This window comes from Mauremys reevesii, linkage group 7, assembly GCF_016161935.1.
Source record: "Mauremys reevesii isolate NIE-2019 linkage group 7, ASM1616193v1, whole genome shotgun sequence".
Classification (NCBI taxonomy): domain Eukaryota; kingdom Metazoa; phylum Chordata; order Testudines; family Geoemydidae; genus Mauremys; species Mauremys reevesii.
In genome coordinates this window covers 104,061,341-104,089,139 of record NC_052629.1, presented here as the reverse complement: position 1 = coordinate 104,089,139, position 27,799 = coordinate 104,061,341, and the positions used below count along the sequence as shown (strand labels likewise).

Here is a 27,799-nt window from a genome sequence, read left to right as displayed (position 1 = left end):
AATCTGACTTGGTAATACACCATTACCATATTGCTTCCTGACTGAGTCTGTGGTCAGGAGAGTATGGGAGCTAGTATTTATGAGAACTCCTAATTTATCTAGCCCTGGATATCAGCTAGACCTCATGGCCTGAAACAGCTGATCACTTTAGATAGCAGTCAAAACACGGAGAGAGAGATGGATGCAAAGGGGAAAGTCACTTTTTAAAAGTATAAACATGTTTTTCCCAAGTTGTTGGGTGTACTGTGTTTTTTCTACTCTAATGTATTTGGCTGTGCTTTAGTTTGATGTATTTCTTTAAAGATCAAGCATCTGATCACATCAACTGGTCCTAGTGTGCATCATTCACAAGCAACCAATCTATGGCAGCTGTTTCTAGTAGTCCTGTTTTTCTCTCCAGCTGGTCTCTTGCTAGAATAATTTCGTACCAGTGCAAATACACTTCTACCCCGATATAACGTGGTCCTCGGGAGACAAAAAATCTCACCGCATTATAGGTGAGACCGCGTTATATCAAACTTCTTCTCCCTCCCCGTTCCTTGTTCCCTGACCGCCCCCTCCAGAGACCCCCATCCCTAATCACCCCCAGGACCCAACCCCCCTGTCCCCTGACTGCTCCGACCCCTATCCGGCCCCTCCGCCCCCCAACAGGCACTCACCGGCAGCAGCGGGAAGCAGAACAGCCCAGCCCCAGCCACAGCGCTCCACTTCCTGCCATCAATGAGTGCAGGGAGGTTGGGGAAAGGATGCCCCCGCCCCCGCACTCACCTTCAGTGGGAAGCGGAGCAATGCGGCCCCAGCCCGCTCTGCTTTCCTTGCCCTCGCCCCAGCTGTATTACTGGGGGGCAGCTGGGGAAAGGTCCTGCACTCGGAGGGCGTCCTTTCCCCAACCTCCCAGCACTCACCTGCGGCGGGAAGTGGAGCTTCATGGCTGGGAGCTGGCGGAGTGGAGCTGGCTGGGGCTGGGCTGCTCCGCTTCCCGCCACCGGTGAGTTCGGGGAGGTTGGGGAAAGGACTCCCTCCGCACTCACCGGCGGTGGGAAGCAGAGCGACGCAGCCCCAGCCTGCTCCACTCTGCCACCTCCCAGCCACGGCGCTCCGCTTCCCGCCGCCGGTGAGTGCGGGGAGGTTGGGAAAAGGACGCCTCCCGTACTCACCTGTGGCGGGAAAAGCGGAGCACTATGGCTGGGAGGTGGCGTAGTGGAGTGGGCTGGCGCCAGGCTGCTCTGCTTCCGCTGCTGCTGGTGAGTGCGGGGGGGATCCCTCCCCCCAAGTCCCCTCCCCCGAGGTACATGGCCGGGCTGGGGCAAGGGAAGCAGAGCGGGCTGCTCCTGGCCCCCTGCTAATCCCCATGGCCACTCTGGGACTGCGGGGCCCCCAAAAGTGCCCTCCCAGACCCTGAGCGGGAGAGCCCCTGACCGCACCCAAGACCCTCTGCCCCTTATCGAACCCCTCGGCCCCAGCCTGGCCCGGCACCCTTAACATGCTGCTCAGAGCAGCATGTCAGAGCTTTACCGCGTTGTATGCGAGCCTGCGTTCTATCGGGTTGCGTTATATCTGGGTAGAGGTGTATAATGTGCTGCAATGTTGGAAAATGATTATTAGGATATCTGCATGATGGTCAATAACACAGTCCCATTATCTAAAGAAAAGGCTGAATATTTGCTTTGCTGTTGGTACAAGTAACTCTGTGAAGCATTGGAATGTTAAATTCAAAATGATGGACTTTAAGGTCAAAAGGGACCATTGTGATGATCTAGTCTGACCTCCTTCACATTGCAGGCCACAGACCCTCACCCACCCACTGATTCTCTGGCTGAATTACTGAAATCCTCAAATCATGATTTAAAGATTACAAGTTACAGAGAATCCACCATTTACCCTAGTTCAAATCAGCTAGTGACCCATGTGCTATGCTTCAGAGGAAGGCAGCCCCCACTCCAGAGTCTCTGCCAATCTGTCTCGGGGGAAAATTGCTCAAGTCTGATCTCCTGTAGTGAGGCAGCATGGTCTAGGCAGGGGACCCAGAGCTAGTTAGCAGGCCAACATTCTTTTCCTGGCTCTGCCACTGACCAGCTGGGAGACCTTGGGCCAGGCACTATATTACTCTGTGCTTCAGTTTCCCCTCGTCTTGTGTATTTTGATTGTAAGCTCTTTGAGGCAGGAATTCTCTCCCACTTTGTATATATATAGTGCTTAACACAATGGAGTGCTGGTCTCAGTTGGGGCCTCTAGGTGCTGCTGTAATATAAATAATGGATAATTTATTAATCTCCTGAGCAGAAACAATGTTATTGTTAAATCAGGTGTTATGCTTGTAAAAGAAAGAACAGGCCCTTTAATCCCCAACAGAAACATTTGGGATAGAGAAGAGTCTGTGATTTCTATAGCAAGCAGTGTTAAAGTCAGTTACTTTAGTTCTGAAAGTAAATCTGCTCCCTTGTACATGAAACATAGTCACATAGCACAATACCCTGTACTAACTGTTCTAATCAGTTCACCCTACTGTTCAGCAGTAGAAAAACTAGAGGAGGATACATTAATTTAAGAGCCAGGCTCAACTGGAGAGCAATGGAAGCATTCTGTACTGTTACCAGCTCTTGTGATGCTTTGCCTTCCTTGCTCACTGTAATGATAAATCAGATACTATATTCCATAGGTCCAAATTTTGTTATGGATTGTAACAGCACTGATTCTGAGTTGAGTCCATAATTTTGTTTCATGCCTTTCAGTTCTACTTTATTGTTTATCGGTGAGAGTACCCAGGACGTCGTAGGTCCTTTCCAAAGGCTCCAGAAGGGTGACCTCTGCCCTGAGGAGCACACAATCTAAGGACAAACGCAAATAGACAGAGGTTAGGGAAACAAGAATAGGCCATTCATATACAAGTTAGCACACCTTACTGTGAGCAGCGCAGCAGAAGTGGATCTTTGAGAGACTTAATTGTGGACAGTGGTGGGGCCTTGCAGATGAGCTCTTGGAAGTTGTACCAGGTTCAGGGACTGCATGAAAGAAGGCTTGGAGCCAGTTGTGGGAGAAGTGGACCATGCTGGGAATGCTGGCACAGTGGAGCGGATGAGGAGGTAATGTGAAGCTTTACAGTTGTGGTTAAGTAGGGAAGAGCAGAGTTATGTGGAGCTTTGAAGGTGGTTAGCGGAATCAGCTTTTTGGCCCAGTAGCGGATGGAAGGAATCAGAGAGAGGAGTGATGTGATCTAAGTGACGGGCAAGGAAAATGACTTGAATGTTTTGTGTGGCCTGAAGGGGGCCGATGTGTGCTCAGAAGGCCCGAGTGGAGGATGTTGCAGTAGTCGGGGCAGGCTATAATGGGACACTGAATAGGAGATGTCTGTGGGAATGGAAAGAAAAGGACCGCTCTTGGAGATGCTGAGGAGCAAGAAATGGTGGGATTTGGCTATGGCCTGGATGTGTGGGGTAAGGGAGAGAGGAGTCCATTATAACCCCTAGTGACAGGGAGGATGGTATTGTTGTCAACTGTAGTAGAGAATTCTGGAAGTGGGCAGGAAGAAAATAAATTCTGTTTTGGCTATGTTATGTTTTAAGATTTGTGTGTGTGTGTGTGGGGGGGTCAGTTGTAAGTAATTTCTCAGCAGCAACTGTTTCAGAACTTGGAGGTGGTTTTTTAAATGATCTGACTTGGTCAGTGATTTGTCACCTTAGGCTCAGAAGGTTGTGGATTTGAGTCCACCATCAGAACTTCAAGTCCGAGCCAGCACTGACACCACAATGCAGTATCGTTGAGACAGACTGCATGGGTACAGCTGCTGTCCCTCAAGTGGGTTGTTAAACTGAGATCCTGTCTAACCATCTCTGGTGGTTTTCCAGTTGGAAGTTAAAGAATCCAGGGAACCGTTTGATAGTTATTACTGTACAGACCCAAAGCTACATCTTCTAGAGGGGAAAATGTGACATAACAAGTGTCTAGAAGAAGTTATAACTTACGAGCTTTTTCTTTCTTCTCTTTCAGATATCTTCTTGAACAGAGAGATGTGGAAATAAATGTTCGGGATAAATGGGACAGTACCCCTTTGTGAGTGTTACAGCCTAGAGCTCCAGTGTGACGTATTTGGGTGGGGGGAAGGTGGGAGATATATATATGAAATCTCTAGGAATCCTGCCTGGTTGGATGCTCTACTGAATATTTTATTCTCCCCTTTGTGTATTTTGTGCAGCCGGGTGCCCCCTTGTCTAGCCACTGAGGTAGTGGGTATAATAATCTGAATGGGACATGCTATGGAAGTGCCAGAAGAATCCCAAGGCAGACAATGGATCACTGCCTCCGCCTCTGGGGTGGGGCGTGGTGACTGATTTAGAGGTGTACAGGAACTCTGCACAACAGTGTGGCACAGGGAGTGAAGAATACCATGTTCACTGTTGAAGTCTGGTGCTCTGTGCATATAATATGCTGATTCCAAAGTGCCTTGACACATCTGCAGTGTAGTCTGAAGACTAAATATCTTCCAGAAGGCTTGTACAAAAGTTAAGCAGTAAAGGTGAAGGAGGTGATGGTGTTTGAGTGCCAAAAGTGTGTGAGACCCATGATCTCAGTTGGTCCCAAGGCACTCTCGTAATAAACATGAGTCCCTGAAAGTTTACAATCCAAATAGGCAGCATGTGGACAAAGGAAGGGAGATGGGATGCAATAAGAACGAAGGCGAGTTGAGACTAAGCATGTGTCTTGTTCCATGACAGTTTAGAACTATTTTTGGATGTTTTTGTGAAGGCAGGATGAAGGTTTACAGGCCTCCTGGCAGAAGTGTGCTAGCGGAGGGACTCCAGGGAGAAGAGCAGAGGCAGTGTAGACAGGGCATGGAAGATGATGTGGAGATCAGCGTGGGTGAAATAGTGGGAGTGCATAGTCTAGTGATTATTGGGAATTAGGAGTCAAGACTTACGAGTTTAATTTTCAGCTCTGTTACTGACTTGCTCTGCGACCTTGCGTAAGTCATTTCCTGTCTCTCTGCTTTCCTGATGGAAAAGCCCTCTAGAATTCAATAGGGACCAAACCACCAATAGGATTCTAAAATGACTCTAAGATCTGTAGAACTGAATAGAGACTGAGATCTCTTCAGTAGCTTTTTGGATAGTTCAAAACACCTATATAAAGCTTCTTGTGTATTTCAGTCTATAGGACTTTTCTATAAGGGCCAGTTTTATCTGTCTGTAAGAGGGATAATACCTATTACATTGAGTGGTTATAGTCTTAATTGATATTTATAGTGCAATTTGAGATCTTCAACTGAAAGGTGCAAGAGAAGCATAAAATACTTGGGTTGTGAAAAGATGCCAAAAGGAAAATAAATCCATCCTAAAAGGGAATTGGAGACATTGGTTTACTGTACATCTGACACATGGGGTTGAGCCTACAGCATTCTAAGTATGCAATAATGAATGTGCCTGCTGAAGAAGCAGGAGTGTGTTTGGGGCAGTGGGGCATGGAATTGCTGGGTGCACATGAAATAAACGAATGAATCAAGTTTGGCAGCCTAGAGGCATTACGAGGGGCTGAGTCAGGGTTTGGACCCTGAGGTCTCTTGGCAGTCCAAGAGGACCTGAGTGTGCTGAGAACAGAACCTGCCCAGCCTTTTGTATGGAGGGGGCACCTGGGGTCATTCCTGAGCAATCTCCTTGAGCTCCAAGAGAGGACCATTGTTTAGCCCCAGAAGGAGCCATAAGCACCCCACCACTGATGGAAGGACAGGTTAGTGCAGTGAGGGGCCTGTTGGGGAAAATAGGGGCCTCTTAAGACATTGTGATACACTCTCAAAGCAACAAAGGTTTCACTTGTAATTCTGACTTTCTTTTTCTTGTTAATTAACAGATACTACGCTTGTCTCTGTGGACACGAGGAGCTTGTATCCTATCTTCTAGCCAGTGGTAAGAGAGGGTGTTGAGATAATGCTGTTCTCTTCGAGTATCTGTCCCACTTCTAGCTTTCCATTTATCATTTGCTGCTAATGTGTATAGAAGCCTGTATCACTTTAACTGTTGCCTGCGGAGCTACATCATAATATAATCAAACCTCTGATTTAAAAAACATTGACTGTTGTGGGACTCCACAGTCAGGCTGAACTTACTAATGTTGCCTTTACAGACCACTTACTTCTTGGGCTTCCTACAGGGAAGTGTGTGTGAGTGTGTGTGTGTGTGTTTTTTTCCTGGTGGCAGTAAGTTCACCACATGAAGTTGGTGAGTTAGAGGCTCTAGTGAGGGCTGCCTACAGTTACAGCAGACTTTTTCAGGAGTGTAATTCTGTTATCATGTCAGAACTGCACCGTAGTCAATGAATCACCTGGTGAGCTTTTTCCTTCTCTCCCTTTGTGGCTTTCTACTCATTTTTTTTGAAATCTTGCTCCATACACACTATGTAAAGGCAGAAGCTATCAGAAGCCTGCATCCCAAGCAAGGGGGGAAAGTTCATAGGGAAGAGTTGCAGACCAAGCTGGATGAGCAATCATCTTGAACAGCTGATTTAAGAGAAAGCAGAAAGCCTACCAGGATTGGAAAATGGGAGGGATCAGCAAGGAAAGCTACCTCTTAGAGGTCAGGAAGTGTAGGGATAAAATGAGACCTGCCAAAAGCCAAGCAGAGTTTGACCTTGCAAAGAGAATTAAAACCAATAGTAAAAAGTTCTTTAAATAAGAAGAAAACAAGGAAAGAAGAAGTGGGACCACTAAGTATTGAGGATGGGGTGGAGATTAAAGATTATCTCCGTATGGCCCAACACCTAAACAAATAGTTTGCTTCAGTTTTTAATGAGACTAATGAAGAGCTTAAGGGTAGTGGCAGGGTGGCTAATGGCAAAAAGGATATGGAGGTATAAATTACCTCATCTGAGGTGGAAGTCAAACTCAAACAACTTAATGGGACTAAATCAGGGGGCCCAGATAATCTCCATCCAAGAATATTAAAGGAACTGGCACATCAAGTTACAAGCCCAATAGCAAGGATTTGTAATGAATCTGTAAACTTGGGGATTGTACTCTATAACTGGAGAATTACTAATATATTCCCTATTTTTAAGAAAAGGGAAAAAAGTGATCCAGGAAACTACAGGCCTGTTAGTTTGACCTCAGTTGTATGCAAGATCTTAGAACCAATTTTGAAAGAGAAAGGAGTTAAGGACATAGAGGTGAATGGTAGCTGGGATAAAATACAACATGGTTTTACAAAAGGTAGATTGTGCCAGACCCACCTGATCTCCTTCTTTGAGAAGATAACTGATTTTTTTAGACAAAGGAAATGCAGTAGATTTAATCTACATGGATTTCAGTAAGACATATGATGCAGTTCCATGTGGGAAATTATTATTTAAATTGGAGAAGGTGGAGATTAATATGAGAATTAAAAGGTGGATAAGGAACTGATTAAAAGGGAGACTACAGTGGGTCATACTGAAAGGTGAACTGTCAGGCTGGAGGGAGGTTACTAGTGGAGTTCCTCAGGGATTCGTCTTGGGATCAATGTTATTTAACATTTTTATTAATGATGTTGGCACAAAAAGTGAGCGTGTGCTAATAAAATTTGTGGATGATACAAAGTTGAGATGTATTGCCAATACGGAGGAGGACTAGGATATCATACAAGAAGATCTGGATGACCATGTAAACTGAAGTGATAGAAATGGGTGAAATTTAATAGTGCAAAGTGCAAGGTCATACATTTAGGGATTAACAACAAGAATTTTTGCTATAAACTGTGGACTGATCAGTTGGAAATGTCAGAGGAAGAGAAAGACCTGGGTGTATTCCCTGATCACAGGATGACTATGAGCCGTCAATCTTATGTGGCCATGAAAAAGGCTAATGCAGTCCTAGGATTCATCAGGTGAGCATGGGCGCCAACTTATATGGGCTCCTGGGGCTTTAGCCCCAGGAATATTCACAGACAGGGGCTCTGGTCCAGCAATATTTGGAGCTAGGTTTCTCCCCTGCTCTGCACTGCTGGCAGCCTAGAGCCCTTTAAATCCCAGCCGCGGCGGGAGTCAGAGGGCTCTGGGCTGCCCGCTGCGGCGGGGACCCCAGAGCCTTTTAAATCCCAGCCGCGGCCGGGAATCAGAGGGCTCTGGGCTGCCCGCTGCGGCGGGGAGCCCAGAGCCCTCTGATTCCCGGCCGCGGCTGGGATTTAAAAGGCTCTGGGCTGCCTGCCGCAGCGGGCAGCCCAGAGCCCTCTGATTCCCGGCTGCGGCTGGGATTTAAAAGGCTCTGGGCTCCCCGCGGTTGCAGGCAGCCCAGAGCCCTTTAAATCCCAGCCGCAGCTGAGATTTAAAGGGCTCTGGGCTCCCCGCCGCAGCGGGCAGCCCAGAGCCCTCTGATTCCCGGCCGCGGCTGGGATTTAAAAGGCTCTGGGCTGCCTGCCGCAGCGGGCAGCCCAGAGCCCTCTGATTCCCGGCTGCGGCTGGGATTTAAAAGGCTCTGGGTCTGACCTCGGAGCATTCAGCATGCCCTTCCACGTCATGCACTTTCCACAGCGAGTCTGCCCAGGCTGGTCCTGGGGCAACCAGAGGGCCCTGCACCCCAACTCCGCAGTCAGATGTGACTGTCAGCCAGACAGTAAAACAGAAGGTTTATTAGATGACGGGAACACAGTTTAAACAGAGCTTGTTGGTACAGAAAACAGAACCCCTCTGTCAGGTCCATCTTGGGGGGTGGGGAGCCCAGAACCAAGTTCTGGGTCTCTCCCCATTCCCCCAGCCAGCTCCAAACTGACACTCCCTCCTCTGGCCTCTGTGTCTCTTCCGGACAAGGAGGCCACCTGATCTCTTTGTCCCCAACACCTTCAGTTGGCATCTTGCAGGGGAAACTGAGGCACCCACACAGTATTCAGAGAAAATATTAAGAACATTCCCACTTCATCACAACAGGTGCAACAAAATATAATACTGTATATTGAAGTAGGCAAGTGCTGCTTCTGACTTTCCACTTTTAATTGACCCTTGTAATCTTGTGGCACTGACGCGTTGTAGCTTCATTTTATATCGGCTTACAGGGCGGGAGTAGCGGGGCACCACCATTTTGGGCCCCACCAAAAATTATACAAACCTGCCGCCTATGCAGGTGAGGTATTTCTAGCAGAGTCGGGGAAGTGTTAGTACCATTATACAAGGCACTGGTGAGACCTCATCTGGAATACTGTGTGCAGTTCTGGTCTCCCCTGTTTAAGAAAGATGAATTTAAACTGGAACTGGTGCAGAGAAGGATGATCAGAGGAATGGAAAACCTGCTTTATGAGAGGAGACTCAGAGAGCTTGGCTTGTTTAACCTAATGAAAAGAAGGCTGAGGGGAGATAAGATTGCTCTTTTATAGACACATCAGAGGGATAAATGCCATGGAGGGAGAGGAGTTATTTAAGTTAAGCACCAATTTGGACACAAGAACAAATGGCTGTAAACTGTCCATCAACAAGTTTAGGCTCAAAATTAAATGAAGGTTTCTAACCATCAGAAGAGTGAAGTTCTGGAACAGCTTTCCAAGGGGAGCAGTGGGGGCAAAAAACCTAACCGGCTTTAAGACTGAGCTTGATAAGTTTATGGAGATGGTATGATGGGACTGCCTATGATGGCATGTGGCCCATCGGCAACTGCCAGTAGCAAAAATCCCCAACTGCTGGAGATTGGACACTAGATGGGGAGGGCTCTGAGTTACTACAGAGGATTCTTTCCCAGGTATCTGCCTGGAGAGTCTTGTCCATATGCTCAGAGTCTGACTCAGGGGTAGGCAACCTATGGCACGTGTGCCGAAGGCTGCACGCGAGCTGATTTTCAGTGGCACTCACACTGCCTGGGTCTTGGCCACCGGTCTCGGGGGCTCTGCATTTTAATTTAATTTTAAATGAAGCTTCTTAAACATTTTAAAAACCTTATTTACTTTACATACAACAATAGTTTAGTTATATATTATAGACTTTAGAAAGAAAACATCTAAAAACGTTAAAATGTATTACTGGCACACAAAACCTTACATTAGAGTAAATAAATGAAGACTCGCACACCACTTCTTAAAGGTTGCTGACCCCTGGTCTAACTGATTGCCATGTTTGGGTTTGAGAAGGAATTTTCCCCCCTGGGTCAGATTGGCAGAGACCCTGGGTTTGTTTTTTTGCCTTCCTCTGTAGCATGGGGCATGGGTCACTTGCAGGTTTAAACTAGTGTAAATGGTGAATTCTCTGTAACTTGAAGTCTTGAAGCCATGATTTGAGGATTTCAGCCAGAGGTTAGGGGTCTGTTTCAGGAATGGGTGAAGTTCTGTGGCCTGCAATGTACAGGAAGTCAGAATAAATGATCACGATGGTTCCTTCTGACCTTAAAGTCTGCAAGTCTGAGGGCTTGTCTACACTACCGTGCGGGGTCGATCTAAGATACTCAACTTCAGCTATGTGAATAGTGTAGCTGAAGTTGACGTACTTAGAGCTACTTACTGTGGTGTCTTCACTGTGGCAAGTCAACAGCTGACGATCTCCCATCGACTCCGCTTGCGCTCCTCGTTCTGGTGGAGTACGGAGGTGACGGGAGAGCACTCAGCAATCGATTTATCATGTCTATACTAGATAGATTGCTGGATAGATCGCTACCCGCTGATCCGGCAGGCAGCATAGACAAGCCTGAAGTCTAAACGCAAAAGCTTTTCTTAAAAACAAACCAAAACACCTTTCAAACTTCCTGCTTTCTGTGCCAAAATGAGTGACTGTCCATTCAGTACTAAGGCACCTGTGACATCCCTCATTCTGGCAGACAAACCAGGGCACTTGTAGTTCAAGATCTCAGGGAGATGATTTGTCATTAATGTTGTATTTAATGCACTTAAACAGCTTATTAATTTCTCTTGAAATCTAATAAATTTCCTTCTAATTCTCTTTTTTAGTAAAACTTTTGCAGTTCACCTTTAAAAAGGGTCCCTTGCTTTCTGTGTAAAACAGAAAATTGGTCTTTAAGTCTCCTGTGGCTAATAGCGCCATTCACACAGTGAGTTTCTTCCTCCTTGAATGATGGAGTTATGCCAGGGCTGAGACCCAGATCCTTCTGTCACAGAAGATACATGAAACATCTCCTGGTTCATTCATGAAGGCACGGTAGTGGTGGGAGGTCAAACTTGGAATGTGGATGGGTGGGGAGCCTAATGTTAGCAACTGAATTCCAGTACTGTATGGGATGATGATTCTCGTAAATCATATAGTCAGCCATAGGACAATTCCCTCTATTTAGCGAGGGAGCCATCTTTTAGAGGTGTATGTGCTGTGTCTGTCTTGCAGTGTTACATCTGTTACCATTTTGCAGGTGCAAAATGTGAAGCAAACACTTTTGATGGGGAGCGTTGTTTGTATGGGGCTTTGAGTGATGCCATCCGACGTGTGTTGAAGGAATACAAGCAGATCACAGCGAAGTGCATGAAGAGAGATTATTACGATGTCTTCTTGCAGCGGTAAGGTGATGGGACAGCTGTTCAGCACATTTCAGAATCCCAGCCTGTATGACAAATAGGCCACTTGAATCTGCCATTCCGACTTAAACCATTTGCAGGTCGATCAGAGCCCTGCCTCATTCTATACACGCTTTTACATATCTTGTCAAATTAGGCAAAGCTTAAAACATACCCTACAGATCATTTACCACATACATCTGGGTATTGAAAGAAACTTCCATCAGCTTACATACACACACACACAGGCAGGGCCAGTGGAATGTTGAGAGAGCATAGTAAAAGCATGACATATGCAACGTACATTTTTGACCCCTTGACTGCCAAATCAAAACGCATTTTCATCAGGTTGCCAAGAAACACATATGTGAATTGGAATGACGTGTCCGACAAATTTAAGTTTTGCCCCTAACCTGCTGTGGCAATAAGGCCAATATTTTCACTAGTGAGCAGTGATTATAAGTGCCTTATTTTGGGAGTGCCCAACTTGTGGCCTCTTAAAGAAGCCTGATTTTCAGAAAGAAGGTGCTAAGCACTTCCTGAAAATCTGGCTCCTTAAAGGTGTCTCCAGTTGGGCTGCCAAAATCAGGAGTCATTTTTGAAAATCTTGGCCTAAATTTTCAAACAAACAAAATTTTTTAGCTTGTTTTAGAATGGCAAATGTGTGGGATTTTCCCCACTCTCTTTTGTATTAAAAAATGATAGAATTGTCTTTGCTCAGTCTTCCAAAAAATATAGCTCTTGGGCTGAGAGGAAACATGGGGAAAACTTCAGCTTCAAAGATAAATGAAGGTTCTAAGCACCTGAAAAAGGCCCGTTAGAATGAAAATGTGTAAGGCTTGTCTGTTCAAACACTTAGTTCATGACAAGCTGGGGTATAAATTTTTCCCACTGTAGCATGCTGTGCGCTAAGGCTGTATCCCTTGTGGAGCTAGAGGTGGGGTTCCCAGCTCCTATAGACATACCCATGCTAGCTCTCATCAAGCTCTAGTGTGCTAAAAATAATAGCATAGCTAGAGTAGCATGGGGAGCAGTTTCACAAACTAGCTGTGCTGAGTACGTACCCCTGGGGTTCAGAAGGGTGAGTGCCACTGCTCACCACTGTCTGTGCTACTGCAGCTTTACTTCTAGTTTGTCTATACAAGTATGTCTATGCATGCCGGCACACCCCACCCCCCCCCAGCTCATAGTGTAGATATAGCCTAAGTGTCTGTGTGGACCCTGCTGCTACACACTAAAAGTTCCCTAGTGCACCTTGTACTCCCATTTCTCTAAATACAAAAAACTTAGAGAATGCATTATAATGAGGTGTGGCATACAGGCTTTGTCCGCACAAATTTGTGGATTGCCCATTCATGGGGAAATGGGCAATCCACAAGTGAGCCACGCATCCCAACCAGCTGATAAGACCTTCATACTGCACTATCTTGTGTTCACTGTATGCCATTTACAGAACAGAGAAAGAATGTACAAGAATCTTAAAATCTTTTAATAGTCTCTATATATTATGTTACTTTAGTTACCATGAATCCAATTACACTGGGCTCAACGGAGCTGTAAGTATGTCTAAAACTGATCTAAAATAGATTTTAATAGACTTTTTTAAAAATAATGATTTTAAAGTCTGTACCTTCAAAATCTGGAAGCAAATGAGTCCCACTGGGAGCTGGGAATTTCCCCCTTAGTTTCCATTTTTAACCCTGCAGGGAAACCAGAAAAATAGCTTGATTGTTTTTGCAAAAAATTACTCTCCCCAGCTAAGTACAATTTTGAAAAGTTGATTTAAATATCTCAGATGTTGTATTGTTGAGCTAATTCACCAGAACCAGGGTGAAACTGGCTACGTTCCACGTTCATTTTTCAAAGGGAGCTAAAGTTAAAATTGTAACAAACGGCAATAATGTTGAAAAGTAAATTCATTCATCATTCATCTTTCAGTTGTACTTAGGTGAGATATCAGTAGGAAGGACAGCACAATTGTTGGTGTCCTGTGTGGACTTGGCAAGCCTCTTTGCCTCTCTGTGTCTCAGTTCCCCATCTGTAATGGGGGTAATGCCTTCCTCGTGGGGATGTTGTATGGATAATGCATTACTGATTGTGAGGCACTCAGATTTTATGATAATGAGGGCTATATAAGTACTGAAGAAAAACTGCAACACTCTTTATCTTGACAGTGTCTCCTTAAGGAGCAAGATGTTCACAAATTGCCTTTTTCCCCAGTGTGTGAAAGCTTCCCTCTCCTCCGTCACTTTTCTCCTTCCTCGTTTGGTGCAGCTGATTTTATCTTCCCCTCTTTCTTTTTCCCTTCCAGGCTTCTGGAACAGGGTTACCAAAGCGACATTGTCTTCATCGTCCATGGGAAATCCTTCTGTGCCCACCGCTGCATCCTTAGTGCCCGCAGCGTGTACTTTGCAGAAATGTTTGAGACCAAGTGGAAAGGGAAGAACATGATAGCATTAAAGCACCCACTGGTGAGGAGAACCACGCGCCAGGTTTTTCCCCCCACATCTTAGATATTTTCTCTCTGAGGAAAGTGAGGTTGAAAAGGAAGTTTCAGGGGTAACTTCTGTAGTTGACACCTTCCATAACACAGAGCAGTTCCAGAACTCAGAGGGAGATGGAACACTTTGTGCACTAAAATGGCTTCTTACTCCGATACACTGAAAGCTGTAGGCTGTATGCTGTCAGATTCTTGTCATTTCACCTCTGGCATTGGTTCAAATTCAGCTCAGGTCAGTAATAAAAGAGCTGTTACCGTCTGCCAGCTGTTTGGTGACCCTTATGTGAAATGAGTTGAGCCTTTGTCTAATTCCCAGTAGACAGGTGGTCCACACCACAGAAATCACCACTATAATTGGCACTAATTGGCTCCCACTTGTTGCCTCAGCAGAGAGGCTAAGGAGTAAATAGGCCATAAGTGGATTTTGCTTGTCCGTTACCAACACTCTCCAGCATATGTTTCTGTGGTTTGGCTGTCTGTCGGAAACCTCAGATTCTCTCCTGTTGCAAACATCCTTCCTGTTTCTCAGGACAACCTTAGTTTTCATCACCTTCCAGCCGAGTTGCTCTTTAGGCTGCAACTTGGTTCCTCTTTAACTGGGAGGGTTGGAGGTGGTGGGGCCCAATGGATGAGTTGTTGTGATAGTGCTTCTACTGTAGTTGCCTTCTTAGATGTGAGCTGCGATGTCTCTGTTACCTGCCAACTCTGCAGGCACAGATTCTGTGCCTTTCCCTGCAAGAAACCTCATTCTCTGATGTGTAACATGAGGTGGGGGTGGGTAAACCCAAAAGTTAATATATTTACAGATCTGTGTAAGCTGGATAGAGTGGGAATACTAGTTATGTGAGGGAGCAGGGGAATGGTGTGTGTAATGAAAATGCTATTATTGCACTAGTTGGAGTTTCCACAAAGGAGGCATCCTCACTTACCTCCCTTGCATTCTAGAGTCCTTTTCTTGAACGTAACCCCCTGACCTTTACCTTAGTGTGTAATGCACTATCACTTTAGTTAGGTCATATATATATATCTGTATTGACGTTTCAAGCTCCTTGGATAAATGTGTGTGCTTTATATAGGTGACCTTTTCATGTCTTATTTTAGATCAACCCAGCGGCCTTTGGCTCCCTCCTGCAGTATCTTTACACAGGTATGTTGCTGCTGCTTGACATGTGCATGCCTGTTGGAATGCAGTAGTCAGCACCTCTTTGCCATGGTACTGTTTGGGTGGCAAAGGCTTCTAGACAAGCTTGTTTGGGTGGGTGGGTAATCCTGGCTTAGACACAATCTCTCTGTCATCTGGCAGATATGAGGAGTATGAGCAATTCCATGTTGTTGTTATGGAAAGCTGGTGTAAATGCATATTTGTACCTCTTGCCAGTTGTGGTTCTGCCAGTAACTGTGGAGTCAATAAAAATCAACTTTGGTTGAGTGGACAGATGTGGGAAATGTACCTTCTCTAGGATAATAAAAATACATGTATCATCTAAGCAGATGATCTCCTAAGATGAACAGTGGCCATATTACTTTTGTACATCGGCTTGTGAGCATTTTGTAACTGGCAGCCCTGACTGCTGAATGGTTTGACTGCAACTTGTTACTGTTGTTCCAGCAGAAGTTGTTCTTAAACCTTCAGCCAGTATTAATCAAGTATTTTGTATTCTAGGGAATGCAAGTGCAATATTCCCTCAGACCATAGGGTGGTGCCCTAAATTAAACTTCCAACATGTACTGTAAGGGAAATGTTACTAAGGCATCTGAGTTTCTTCACCAGAAAACAATAACTACTTATCTCTTTAGGGTTAGCGTTCCTCAGTGCGCTCTTTAAAATGCTCTTTAGTAAATTTGGTGCTTCTGAAAGATTGAGACTTAAGTCCTTTCTCACGTCAAAACATGATGGCAGCAGCCGTGCAAACTTCCACCGCCCTGCCCCTCATCTCTGTTCTTCCAGAGAAAATGAAATTTTGTCTCCAAGATCCATTCAGTCTTTGGCCTCTTTGCTGAGAGTGCCAAGTGGGGGTCCAGCTGCAGTGTGGGCAACTGAGGAATTGAGCTGATATTCACCAAATTTGGTCCAGCCACTCAGCAGTCAACAGATAGTAATTTGCACTGCTGTAATGGCACTTGAGCTAGATTCATACCAGTGATCCAGAAGTGAGAATGCATAGCCCATTAGCAATCCTTCAGTCCATCCAGTCCCTTTTCTATAGATTAGCCATTTTTACACCTAAGTACGTAAATGGTGACTGGTGCGAGGTCAAGGAACTGGCTGATAGAATCTTGGTGTTTCTCTTTGGCAGGTCGTCTAGACATTGATGTAGAATATGTGAATGATTGCAAGAGACTAGCCAAGCAGTGTCGGCTTCAGGATCTCATTGAGGATTTGGAGATCAAGTGTAAAAAGGTCTATGAATTTGGTGAGCTCCCCTTTAATGGCTACTTCTCTTCATTATGTTTGTTTTTCCTTTTGGAGTGGGAAGGAAGATCATGACAATGGACGTTCCAGCAATGGGGCACCTCCAGCACTCATAAACTAATGGAAGAAAAAAACCTTGAGTAGTTCTATGCACAGCTGTTAGCAGAATAGGTCTTTCAAATGGAGGCTCCTTATGGGGCAACTTCTGTCATACTCCGTGTCTGAACAGTGAACAAGTGTACATCATAGTAGTGGGGACCCTGGCAGCAAGGCTTTATTGAGTAGTCCAGCAACCATAGCAGAGCACTGAAGAGCATGTTTCAAAGTCCCTGTAATTAGAGAGCTAGTGGGTTACAGTGGTGGCTCATGTTTTCTCTGCATGTTAGAAACACCTGACTTAAAGTGGAACAGTCAGATAATTTAGACTTGGTGTGTTTTGGGGAGGGGGGGAGAGAGAGAGACAAGTTAATATAAAAATGCTTTGTGTGTTTTTAAAAATACAAACAGTTGTATGCGTTTTGAACGTTCTTCTGGAGTGTTCGTGATCCAAACACAACACTATTGGGCCATTGAATGAGAACCAGCAGGTGGAATACTAGTCTTCTAACTGCGTAAATATGGCAAAGTAAGATACATTTAGAAAATGAACTGCTTTCAGATGTAATGGTGTCATGGCTTAACTGGTAAGGAAACATGTAGTTTGAAATCACACAAGGTCTGCGTCTCCCCTAGAGCGTAAATAACTCCTTTTGATTTAGTCGAGTTACTTCTGATGTGAAAGCAGAATCTGGCTCATTGTTTTCAATCTGATCGTGTCCTTTCTCTGATCTAAGAGGTCAGGGTGTTGTAGCTGCTCAGGTTTTTACTTTAAATATTAATTGTCAGTTCATATTTTCCAGATTTGTATGATTACATATGTAGCCTGGAGTGACAGTCCTCCCATAGTGCAAAGTTAGCTCTATAGCTGCATTACAGATACTGCATTTTTTTCCCTGTTGTGATATGCATGTGTGTATACAAAAATATTTAAACACATGAAGAAAGAAATGTTCTGCTGCTTATAATGAGTGGTAGAAGATTTCATTTGACGTACCAACTGTATGCTGGAAAAGAAAAGGCTGTGGTCAACACCCTTAAGAAAAAAAAAAGTTACTAAGTCAGACCGTCAGATAACAAAAATGATGTTACGATTTACAGCATCTTGTAATACTGAAATGTTTCAGTGGGTCACTGGATGGCAGCTTTATGATGTTGCAGTTGATTGGTGTGGTGACCATTCTTCTCCAAAAGCCCACAATACAATCCCTTATTAAGCTGCAAATTAAATAAGGTTAAGGTATAAATAAAAAAATAACAGAAATAAAAAAATGACTGCAAGTAGCATTGAGGCATTGGGCCCCAGGATTAGAGGAACAAGAGAAGCATTACCTCATAGCACCAGCAATTTGAATGGGAACCAGATATAGTTTCTAATCCCACCCTGGTGTAAGCTTCCTGTATGGCACTGGGCAAATCACTTTAACTTCTGTGTTCCCCTCTGTAGAATGGGGATGATGATTTTATTTCACAAGGGTGTTGTGGGGCTTAATCAATGTTGGCAAAGCACTGATATAAGTGATAGGGGTTATGTGTTTGTGGCAGACCAGGCCTGTGGCGAATTGGCAGTGTTGTAGTTAGTAACATTAAATGTTTGCCTGTCAAATCAGACATGTTATAGGTGAACCGGGGAACTAGTGTTGAATCCCCAGGAGAGAATTAATATGAAAGAATCATAGAAGTTAAGGGATGGGAAAGACCTGTTGGGTCACCTGGTGTCCTTTACTTGCCAAAACATTATTGTTCCCTATTGTATATTAGAAGTTTCTGCTCCGAATATTTTCTAGAAAACAGGCATCTGGTTCAGGTCTGGGTATCTGGCCTAATTACACTGGTCAGGGGCCAGTGTCACTATCCATGGTACAAAAATGTATCCAACATGTTTAATGTAAGCAAAAATACACACTGTAGACAGGAGTAATTGCATGGCAGACACTTCTCTCTAGTCTCATTATCTAAATCTAGTCCATATTTCTAAAGCACCTTGTATCTTGATGCTGTGGAGAAGTATTAAAAAGACAACAACAGCAGCAGGAACTGGTCTGGTGTCTTCCATTATATCTGAGGCAGACAGGCATCTGCTTTGCTGAGTGTAATTACTTCCATATTTCCCCTTCCTGCATGCTCTGGATATGACCACAAAAACCTGTTACACTATTTGGAAGAATTCAGACAGGATTTGTCCAGATTAAGTCATAATCCTTGCTATGGAACTGGAGGCATTTTAAAAAAAAAAGTTCAGGAGCATTTTTTGTATGTTGCAAAGCATAGAATTCAGGTCAGGATTTGTGAATACCTATTTTCAGACCTCAGGTCCCTGCTCTAAAGGGCCAGTGGCGGTGGTTATGCACAGCATTATACAAGTGCATGTGTAATGCAGTCAAGTATCAGAGGGATAGCCGTGTTAGTCTGGATCTGTAAAAGCAGCAAAGAGTCCTGTGGTACCTTATAGACTAACAGAGGTATTGGAGCATGAGCTTTTGTGGGTGAAGTGGGTATTCACCCATGAAAGCTCATGCTCCAGTAGGTCTGTTAGTCTGTAAGGTGCCACAGGACTCTTTGCTGTGTAATCAGATGTCCATGTATTGCATGATCTTGGAAAGGTTTCTTTCAACCTAGCTAAACCAGTGGTGTATTAGTAAAGACTACAAAGAAGTATTAAGCTAGTCGAGAACAAAGACAGATTAGGAAGCAGTCAGTGATGTACTGTGCAGCTGTACCAGAAGGGAGTTTAATGACTAAACAGTATATTCCCTCCAGGCAGCACAGGACTGTTCCCTACAGTGTACTTGCCAGTGCTTTGGCCTACCTTTTTTTAAAGACTTGAGTGTCTTCTCTTGAGACCATTATACTACTCTAAAAGATTCTCCCAAATACTCAATCTACACTTGTTTGCTTCATTTCATACCTATTACAACTCTTTAGCTCGCCTTAAATGGTTATTGTCCCTCCTCGGTGCGTATACTTGGCAACCATTTGCAGGAGGTTAGCGTGCTTTCCTGTTCTTCTTTAGCTGAGCTTCACATGGATTTGCTTCATTTAATCTTCCTTCCTAGCTAGATAAGTCGCTCCAGCTCCTTTTATCATTTGTATTGCTCTTTTCTGAATTCCCTGCATTTCTTGCATTTCACAAACATCAGATGATGGACCCTCCTGCCTGCCGCTGCCAACAATCTATTTTTTGTCTCTTTCATCTTGTCTCTTTCATCCTTTTAGAAGCAAAAAAAAAAAAAATTGTGGCAGTGGAATGTTGCATCCCTGCATTTGAAATATTCAGTGTCTGAATTGGTCTATACGCACAGCACTATCATCCAAAACCCACTGTTTCTCGTGTGAGCATCATCAGAGATTCTTTCAAGTGACTATGGAAGTGCCTAGTTATGTTGGAGAACCTGGGGTGTGGATACATTGTGTCTGCCATATTTCTTGGCTGATAACCCTGAGTAGGCACATCTGATGTGGCTTGAGCCTTGTGTGTGTGAGGGAAAGATTTCTTGGTCTCATCTGTCTTCCTCTCAAGTTTTTATAGTGTGCCCTTCACCATGGTGTCTGAGTTCTTCATTTACAAGGGAGCTTCAGATAGTTTTTCTGTTTGACCCTTTTAATCTCGCTTGCTGTTCCCAGATATCTCTTGAGTGGGATTGGTAGGTTGACTCCCACAAAATATGGTTTTAAAGCAATTACACGCACAACCGCTGCTTTAAACTAGCACAGAGCTCTTGCCAGCCTTATATACAGTAGGGTAAAAAGAGTGAACATGCTCGAACAAACTTCTTTATTCTAGTCTAGACAAGACCTCTGTGTCCATCAAAGGTTGATGGGTGGACGATGGGTGGGCGATCTCTTCTATGGGTGCCTTTCGTCAGAGGCTTTGAGAGCCTCGGATGAAAGGCACCCATAGAAGAGATCGTTATTATCGCACAGTCCCCGTAACCTGTCTTCACAGGGGGGTAGAAATTTAATCTCAGTGTATGTCTTCTTCACTACAGAGTTAACGTGGGTGATCGGTGGCCAGGTCTGAGCACTTGAGTTAGCTTGGGCTGGGCGTAAGCAGCCATGCTATGAAGCCATTCCAGAGTTATGGTGTCCTCACTGGTGCTACACTTACCCATGTGTGATATTAGGACTTCTGGGGGCCTATCCCATGGTTCTTTGTGCTGCAATAAGATGAGCCACTCTGGTTCTCTGCCAGTGAATTTTGGAAGATCTTGTCTGTCCTTCTAGGCACACTTGTGCAGGTAAATTGTGGGAAGGCATTGGAGGACTGTTGGCACTCTAATGATTTTAGCCTGCATTGTCACTGCAAAGTGGGTGGGTTACCAGTCTGAGTGAAAGTGCCTCTTGGGTCTTAGCCAGCAAGCCCCAGACAAGTCAGCAAGCCCAGTCTGTAAGCATCACTGAACTTGGGTGAGAAGATTTTGTGTGTGGACAGCAGGGGGGGATTAGGGGAAACACCTGAGTAAGAGCCTCTGTTAATTCTTCAGTGAAGACCTACCTTAAAGGGACAAAGTGTTCTCAGTTGCTTATGCGGATCTGTAATTCTGTGGGACTCTGTTCTGACAGCTTTCTCAGTTTGGCTTGGGTCTATGCCAAACCTGTCCTGCCCCTCTAGTAAGTATGGTTGTTTGCTGAAGAGAAGGGCATCCGCATTCAGTCCTATAAATAGAAACTGCATAGTCCTTCTCCAGGGCACCTCTCTGGATATAGATGATAGAATCAATAGTGTCTTTAATTGGTGGATTGGGTTTTTATGCACCCTACTGTTTCCTGTACCATTTGGGATATTCAGCCAGTTCAGGTGTCATGGTGGCCCGTCTTGATGGGTGCAATGCTTTCTTGGTGGTGGGGGCGGAGGATTCATATTGTGGCACATCTCGGTCTCATTTCGCCCACCATCTGATGGAGTCATCTGATGAAGCCCATATAATGATGAGCAAAATGTCAGGAAAAATGAGGTCTCATGGTGATGTGATTCACCTGAGAAGAAAGGGGTTTTAATGCAGTGAATCACGCCTGTCAAAAATCCTTTGTAACACCCAGTACAGTGCAGTTTAACTCTTTAATCACCAACCGCTAACGTCTCTTTCACTATGCTCCCAATGGAATCCATAAGATTTAATTGCAGCAACTTTCATATTTTCAACTGCACTTTGTTTTACAAGCATTCTCTGCTAAGAGGCTTTCAAAATCTGGCAAAGTCTAATCTAAATTGGACTTGAGACAGCAAATGAGGTTCATAAATGATCATGGAGAGGAAAGACAAAGCTGACAATAATAAGATCACACAGTAATGCATGTACACACCTTGACAGTGCTGCTAACTTTTTAAAAACCTTTCCTTCCCATCTGTGCTCATGCAGCTGTACCTGAAAGAGGTTGCGAAGACCTCTGAGACCTTTAATTTTACTTGTTCTGCTAGGGACCTGCCACACTACTTCCTGCCAGTGGAACCAAAAGTTTAAAGATACGGCAGGCAGGCAGCTCTTTCTAAAGAGACAAAGCTGTTGGAGAAGAAGGGCCAGAGGAGAGATTTTAAATTAAACCTCTACAGGGAATCCAGACCAGCTTCAATTGAGTCTCCTGTTGTTGTGGCCGTTGTCTATAAGGTGCCCATCACAGTGTTTTCTGGGGGCCCTTTGTGTGATTTGGATCAAGGGAATACCATAGTTTCCCAAAATGGGGAGCACTTACTGTGTTCCCTTATGGTAGACTAACCAGCTACCCTGACAAGACCAGGAACGGAGGTTTCTAGCCAGGAGGATAACTGAGAAGGAGCATCCCAGACCTACTCTTCATTTAGTCTTTTCTTTATTTGCTGGTCCCTTGGTAGCGGCTATTATTAGCATTTAAGACTTACATTGCAGTAGCACCTAGAGGCCGCAATCAATATAGGGGTCCCATTGTGCTAGGCTCTATATAAATATATAGAAAATGCCCCAAAGAACTTGGTCTTAAAGGTTATAAATCCTCTTCCCCATGGGATTAAATTACGGCAGCACTACTAGCACCTGATCCAGGAGAGTTGTGGTGCAGCAGAGGGAAAGCATAAGCCAGACTTCACTCTAGATAAATAACCAATGGGGGCACCGGTGGCGTGGAAGCGTGTCTGTAATTAAATACGCTTAGCCCCCTTGTCTAGCAGGGATGTATTTTACGTTAATTCTGTGTCACCTAGGGCTGACGCCAGCGGCTGGGAAGCAGCCTCCATAAGGCAGTTCTTGATCGTGTCTGTAGGGAGGGGAAGCAGAGAGGAGGACAGAACAGGCACATAGCTGCTCCCTTTCCTCCCCATTGTCTCTGTAACTGATCTTCTTGAGGCGAGGGATGAGTGGAGACATAAGAGGGGAAATGGTGGAATCTGTGTCCATAGTGATAGTTACAGCCCTGATCATTGCTAGCAGGTGCAGGCGTGCGTATGTGTCTCTGAAGGACAAGTTTTTATATTTCAGTGGAAACTAAGAGCCAGACAAAACAAACAAACGTTTCTCAGAGAGATTTTTTTTTAACAGGAGGGAAAGTTTTTAGATGTCATTTTTTCTAGGCATCTATACTTTTTGTTTTGTTGTTTTTGTTTTGCCTTTTCCAGTCTCTTCCAAGCCAGGGACCTGTGTGAAAGTGCTGACGATTGAGCCCCCAGGTAACTGCCGGCTACAGGAGGATCTGGCTCTACTGGCAGACTGCGCCCTGCCGGCTGAACTGCGGGTAGGGAGTGTTTCTATTTCTTCCCACACTCCACTGGGACCTTCGGACTGAGCCGCAGGGATTGCTGTATGTTCGCACACATTTAGACTCACTTTTTTTGTTGGGTTTTGTGGTCACTTGTTTGCTGGTATTAATGGCACAAACTGACTTTCCAAACACTGAAGCCATGTATAGCACAGGGAAATGCTGTAAATCTCATAACCAGGCTGCCGGTTTTCCCTCTCGCAGCGAGATTATTCCTCCCTCAGAGATTTGTAGAGGTCAGATCCCTGGTCTCATCCAAGTCAATGAAAGTTTCCCCATTGATTTCAATGGGGACAAGATTTAGCCCCTAGTTTGAATATATTACTGAGATGCAAGAAAGGGGGAAAAATTCCTTGGATGACAGCAGTACCTTCGGATATGTATAGATGGAATGGGGTTCCTAATGGGGGTTATTGGTCCACAGAGCTTAACTGATCCCTGGTTAAGAATCGACCCCCATGGTGTACTGGCAGGGAGTTGGTTTGTTACTTTTCTCAGAAGCATTGAGTCAGGATTACCCATTAGACGCAGCTATGTGTATTCCACACAATCGATTCCCAGCGATGCAAGTGAACAGGGCAGATATTGGTGGACCCCACTTCTTCCTGACTTTGTTCGTCTCTGTAATATCGATACTTGCATCTTATATTTTCTTTCCTTTAATATGTTTGTCCCAGTTTCTTCACATTGAGTAGTAAAACTAATAACATACTCATTTTAAGCAGCTCTCTGCCTGTGGGCTGTGTAACTGAACAGTGTAACAAAGCTTATTGCTTTCTTGTGCGAAACAGAACTCCCTGATGCAGAGCTCAAGGAAGTGTCTGAAGCAAGGTAGAAACTCTGTCATGTGTCTTTTTTTTTTTTTTTATGTGCTGGTGGCTTAGGTTTCTTAAGCAAGATGTGCCAAGGTATTTTGTGCTGGCTCTTAGTGATCCAGTTATTCTAAGTACTGAGGGATTTAAAGAGGAAATCCTGCCCATTGATGTTCTCTCTATCAAGGCAGAAAGCTGCTTTTTTTTTGTATACCTCTGTTGTGGTTTTCTTTGTTTATCATTAGATACTTGGAAAAATCAAAAACCAGAGAGTAGTGTAGAATGAATTCCAGTAGTGTCAACCCCAAGCGCTTAAAAATCATGAGTGTGGTGCCCAAATACAATGAGATTGACTTAAAAATCACGCAATTAAAAAAAAATCAGGTTCTTGGTTTTTATTTTCTGGTTTCTGAGCCTTTAGGGTGCACTTGGGTCACATTTTCAAGCTTTTCTTCAAAATCATAAGGGCTAGAAACACACTTGTTTAAAAATGAAAACAGAGATTCCGCCATAGTTGTATGGGAACTGGTTCTTTAAGGAAGAAAAACCCCAAATATCATGAGAATCTGCATAAAATAATGAGTTAGCATTGCTGAAATTTCCTGATTTTTTTCCCAGCTGTTTTATGTAGCTTAGAAAAAAGTACATCATAATCCAATCTAAACATGTTACATCGATATTACTGACCTACTTTGTGTGTGTTTTCATGAATGCTAGGAAGGAATGGGGAAAAAAATGATTAGAGCATCTGCATGGCACCCATAACTATGGAATCAGGGTTCATATTACCCCCAATTGCCTTGTTTTAACTTGATCATTTTAAAAGCTCTTTTTCCTGGCCATTTATAAAGATCCTAAAGACAGGATTGTTGCCTTTTAATCTGCCTTTTACTGCTCAATTATCATTTACATCTCTTCTAAATCTTTGTTTACTGGGATCATCCCATCAAATAGGCATTTGAGTCCCAGGAGCAGCAATTCTGCAATCTCACTAGTAGATTCTGATACCATACAAATAATATAATACAAAAAACTTACTCTACGAGGCCAAAGAACACTGACCAGTCAGTCACAAACGTGAAGTTTCTTGTAATAAGTTACCAAACGCTTCCTGGAATATGTGAAACAACAAACAATACATGGTTATAAGATACAAACCAAATTTGTTTTAAGCAACAAACAGAATTGATCACAAAAGCAAAGTTCTGAGTCACTAGACAGCATACAGCTTTGTAGTATATGAACTTTTGATCCAGATAATTTTTTAATAATACTCTGATATTGGACATTAAATGTAGAATTTTTTAATCCCACATATTTTTTTTCTGTCTTTCAAGTGAAAACTGCCTATTCTTTGTGCTTTCACAATTTTCTCTCTATATAAAACAGTAATACCAGGAAATTCTGCTGCAATAGTTGAGACATCTTCTCTAGTGCTGTGTAGTGTTAGTACAGTTCATGGCACTGCACAATACGAATATATGGAAGCTGTTTGTGAGGTGTATTAGTTTTTGGAAGGCTATTTCAGACACCCATACATTTTATAGTTTGGTAAACCATCAGAGCGATTTCTTTAAACAAAGTCACTACAAGTTAAATGCAGTTAAAATCTTGATGTCTTAAATTGTCTTTTCTGGTTATACTTGATATTTGCCTTTTCTCCATTGCTTTTTGTGTATGGAAACATGATGTTTTCAGTAGTGGTTAGCGATGATTGGAAAAATTCAGAGGAAACATTTTCAGTCAAATTTGCTGATTTATCTAAATCTAAACATTTTACAGAAGTCGTTGAATTTTGATCAAGTTCCAGCAGTACTCAGGCAAGACTCTGGTGGAACCCTGCCTAGCTTGCTGCCAGCTCACACGCCCAGCTCCAGGGTAGCCAATCAGAGTGGGGAATGCCTGGGCTTTCAGGGGCCGCTGCTTTGGGTCAGCCTGCCAGGTAGACTGTCTCGGAGTGGGGCTCCATTCCATTTCTTGGAAGATTTTGAAATTTTTGGTTTTTATTCCAAATTCGAACAAAGCCAAGTTTCAAAATATTGAAATCATCCATGAAACTAAATCACTTTTCTCTACCTAGCTTGGTGTTGCAGGTGAGCTGTTAACATCTGTGTTACCTTTGGCCACTGTGCTAGGTTTTTTTTTTTTTTTTTTTTTTTTTAATTCCTAGAAATTAGAGATGCAAAAGACCTAGTCTTTCCCTTGACCAGTGTAGGCTTGTTGGCTACAGTACATTTTCTGGTGCTTTGCTTTGTGCTTTTGTAGATGCTCTAATTTGTTCTTTGTGTCATAGAACCCTGATGACTCAACATGCAGCTGGATATAAAATCTTGAGTCTGATTCTCTGCTGGTAATCCCATTATGGATTGTTAGGCTATAATGGGCCTCTGTAGGTTGTCATAAATTATTTACGGCTGAATTTTTCTACTGTGCTTATTCCTATCTAGGAGCAAATTGCTTCTCCCTATTGGTTGTGCACATTATTGTCCCCGCCAGTTGTTCTTGTCTGAATTTAGACAGCACTGTCTTGGGGGCAGGGACTTAGGTTTCCGATGTTTCTTGAAATGCCACACATGTCTCTGGTGCTGTATAAGATACAGAGCAGGTTCAAAGAGCAGGTAACCAAGCAGGTTAAAAACCATGGGGATAAGATGGGATGAGACAGATACTCTGAAGTGCTACAGATCTTTTACTTTCAGGAGCTGTAAAAATTCCCTTTGTCCTGCTCCCCACAAAAAGAAAGAGTAAATAGGTTATAACTAAAGTCATAGACGAGAGAGACCAAGCAGGGTTCCTGCAGAGTTTGGGAAGGTGGCTTTGCTGTTTAATCACCCAGAAATTGTGACCATCATTAGGCTTAGTTGTACTATAATTAGAAACCACTCTGCCAAATCCTGATGAGTACTGACAGAGAGCCCAGAGAGCAGGGCCAGGTTGCTATGCTCCGAAGGAGTGTGAAATTCAGAGCCTTTGCTAGCTCAGTGGCTTGCCACAGCCTGGGACCAGGAGTGCCAGAGAATCCCCACTGTGTATGAATTGAGCTTGCCTGATGGTACTGAAAGCAGCATGCATCTCTGTTTGTTTCCTGCTGAGTCAGATTGCAGGGAGGGGGAACATGATATATCTCACTAATTCCCCGCTATACCCAATGCTCTCTGCTAGTGTGGTTCGGTAGGAGATAATATTTGCCATTCTTCCACTGGATGTGGAACTTCCTGGCTTCCAGCCCTTGCTCCTGGGGAAACCTAGAGCCAGTTTTTGATGTGACTTGCTCAGAGGAGAGACTTGTGGTATGGATCAGACATTTCATCCCAGGCTGCTCAGGGTATATACCTAGATAGGAGAAACCAGAGGAAACTCTTGTTTTCAGGGGATAATTGCCCTGGTTACATGGTTGTGAACATAGATGCACACAATTGAATTCCCTTGTGTCCATAATGCTATCTTTTTAAAAAAAAAAAACAAGCCCACAAACTTTTATGCTGGTTGGCTTGGCACATTGGATTGGAGGGAGTTGTGTTAAACTAATTCACTAGACTATTAACTTTAATTTCTTTAGACTGCAAAGTGACAAGAAATTGAACTGTGCATGGGAAGCTTTGTATTGTGTTGAATGAGGTTGTAGTTTCAATTAAATTGTTTCAGATCTGTGCGTTCCTTTATTTAAGCCATAAAATGACTTTTTACATATACTGTGGTTAAAATAACGTGCCTTTGCTTGACTGGTGTCAATATTAAGATGCCCATCCCATGATGTAAATGAAATACCCACCCAGCAATCCACCTCCTCATTTAGAACTCCGAGAGGAGTTATGAG

The 27,799-nt window shown here is 43.9% G+C and overlaps 1 protein-coding gene across 2 annotated transcripts in view; it reads left to right on the top strand.

Moving 5' to 3' along the window:
* ABTB1 (ankyrin repeat and BTB domain containing 1) overlaps positions 1-27,799 on the top strand; it is a 41,673-nt gene that overhangs the window by 2,978 nt on the left and 10,896 nt on the right. For both annotated transcript variants that reach the window (XM_039481162.1, XM_039481163.1), the window contains exons 2-8: positions 3,988-4,050; positions 5,842-5,897; positions 11,294-11,438; positions 13,747-13,906; positions 15,037-15,082; positions 16,233-16,349; positions 23,031-23,146. In XM_039481162.1, coding sequence (XP_039337096.1) covers positions 3,988-4,050; positions 5,842-5,897; positions 11,294-11,438; positions 13,747-13,906; positions 15,037-15,082; positions 16,233-16,349; positions 23,031-23,146 — 703 coding nt within the window. The remainder of the gene's footprint in view (positions 1-3,987; positions 4,051-5,841; positions 5,898-11,293; positions 11,439-13,746; positions 13,907-15,036; positions 15,083-16,232; positions 16,350-23,030; positions 23,147-27,799) is intronic.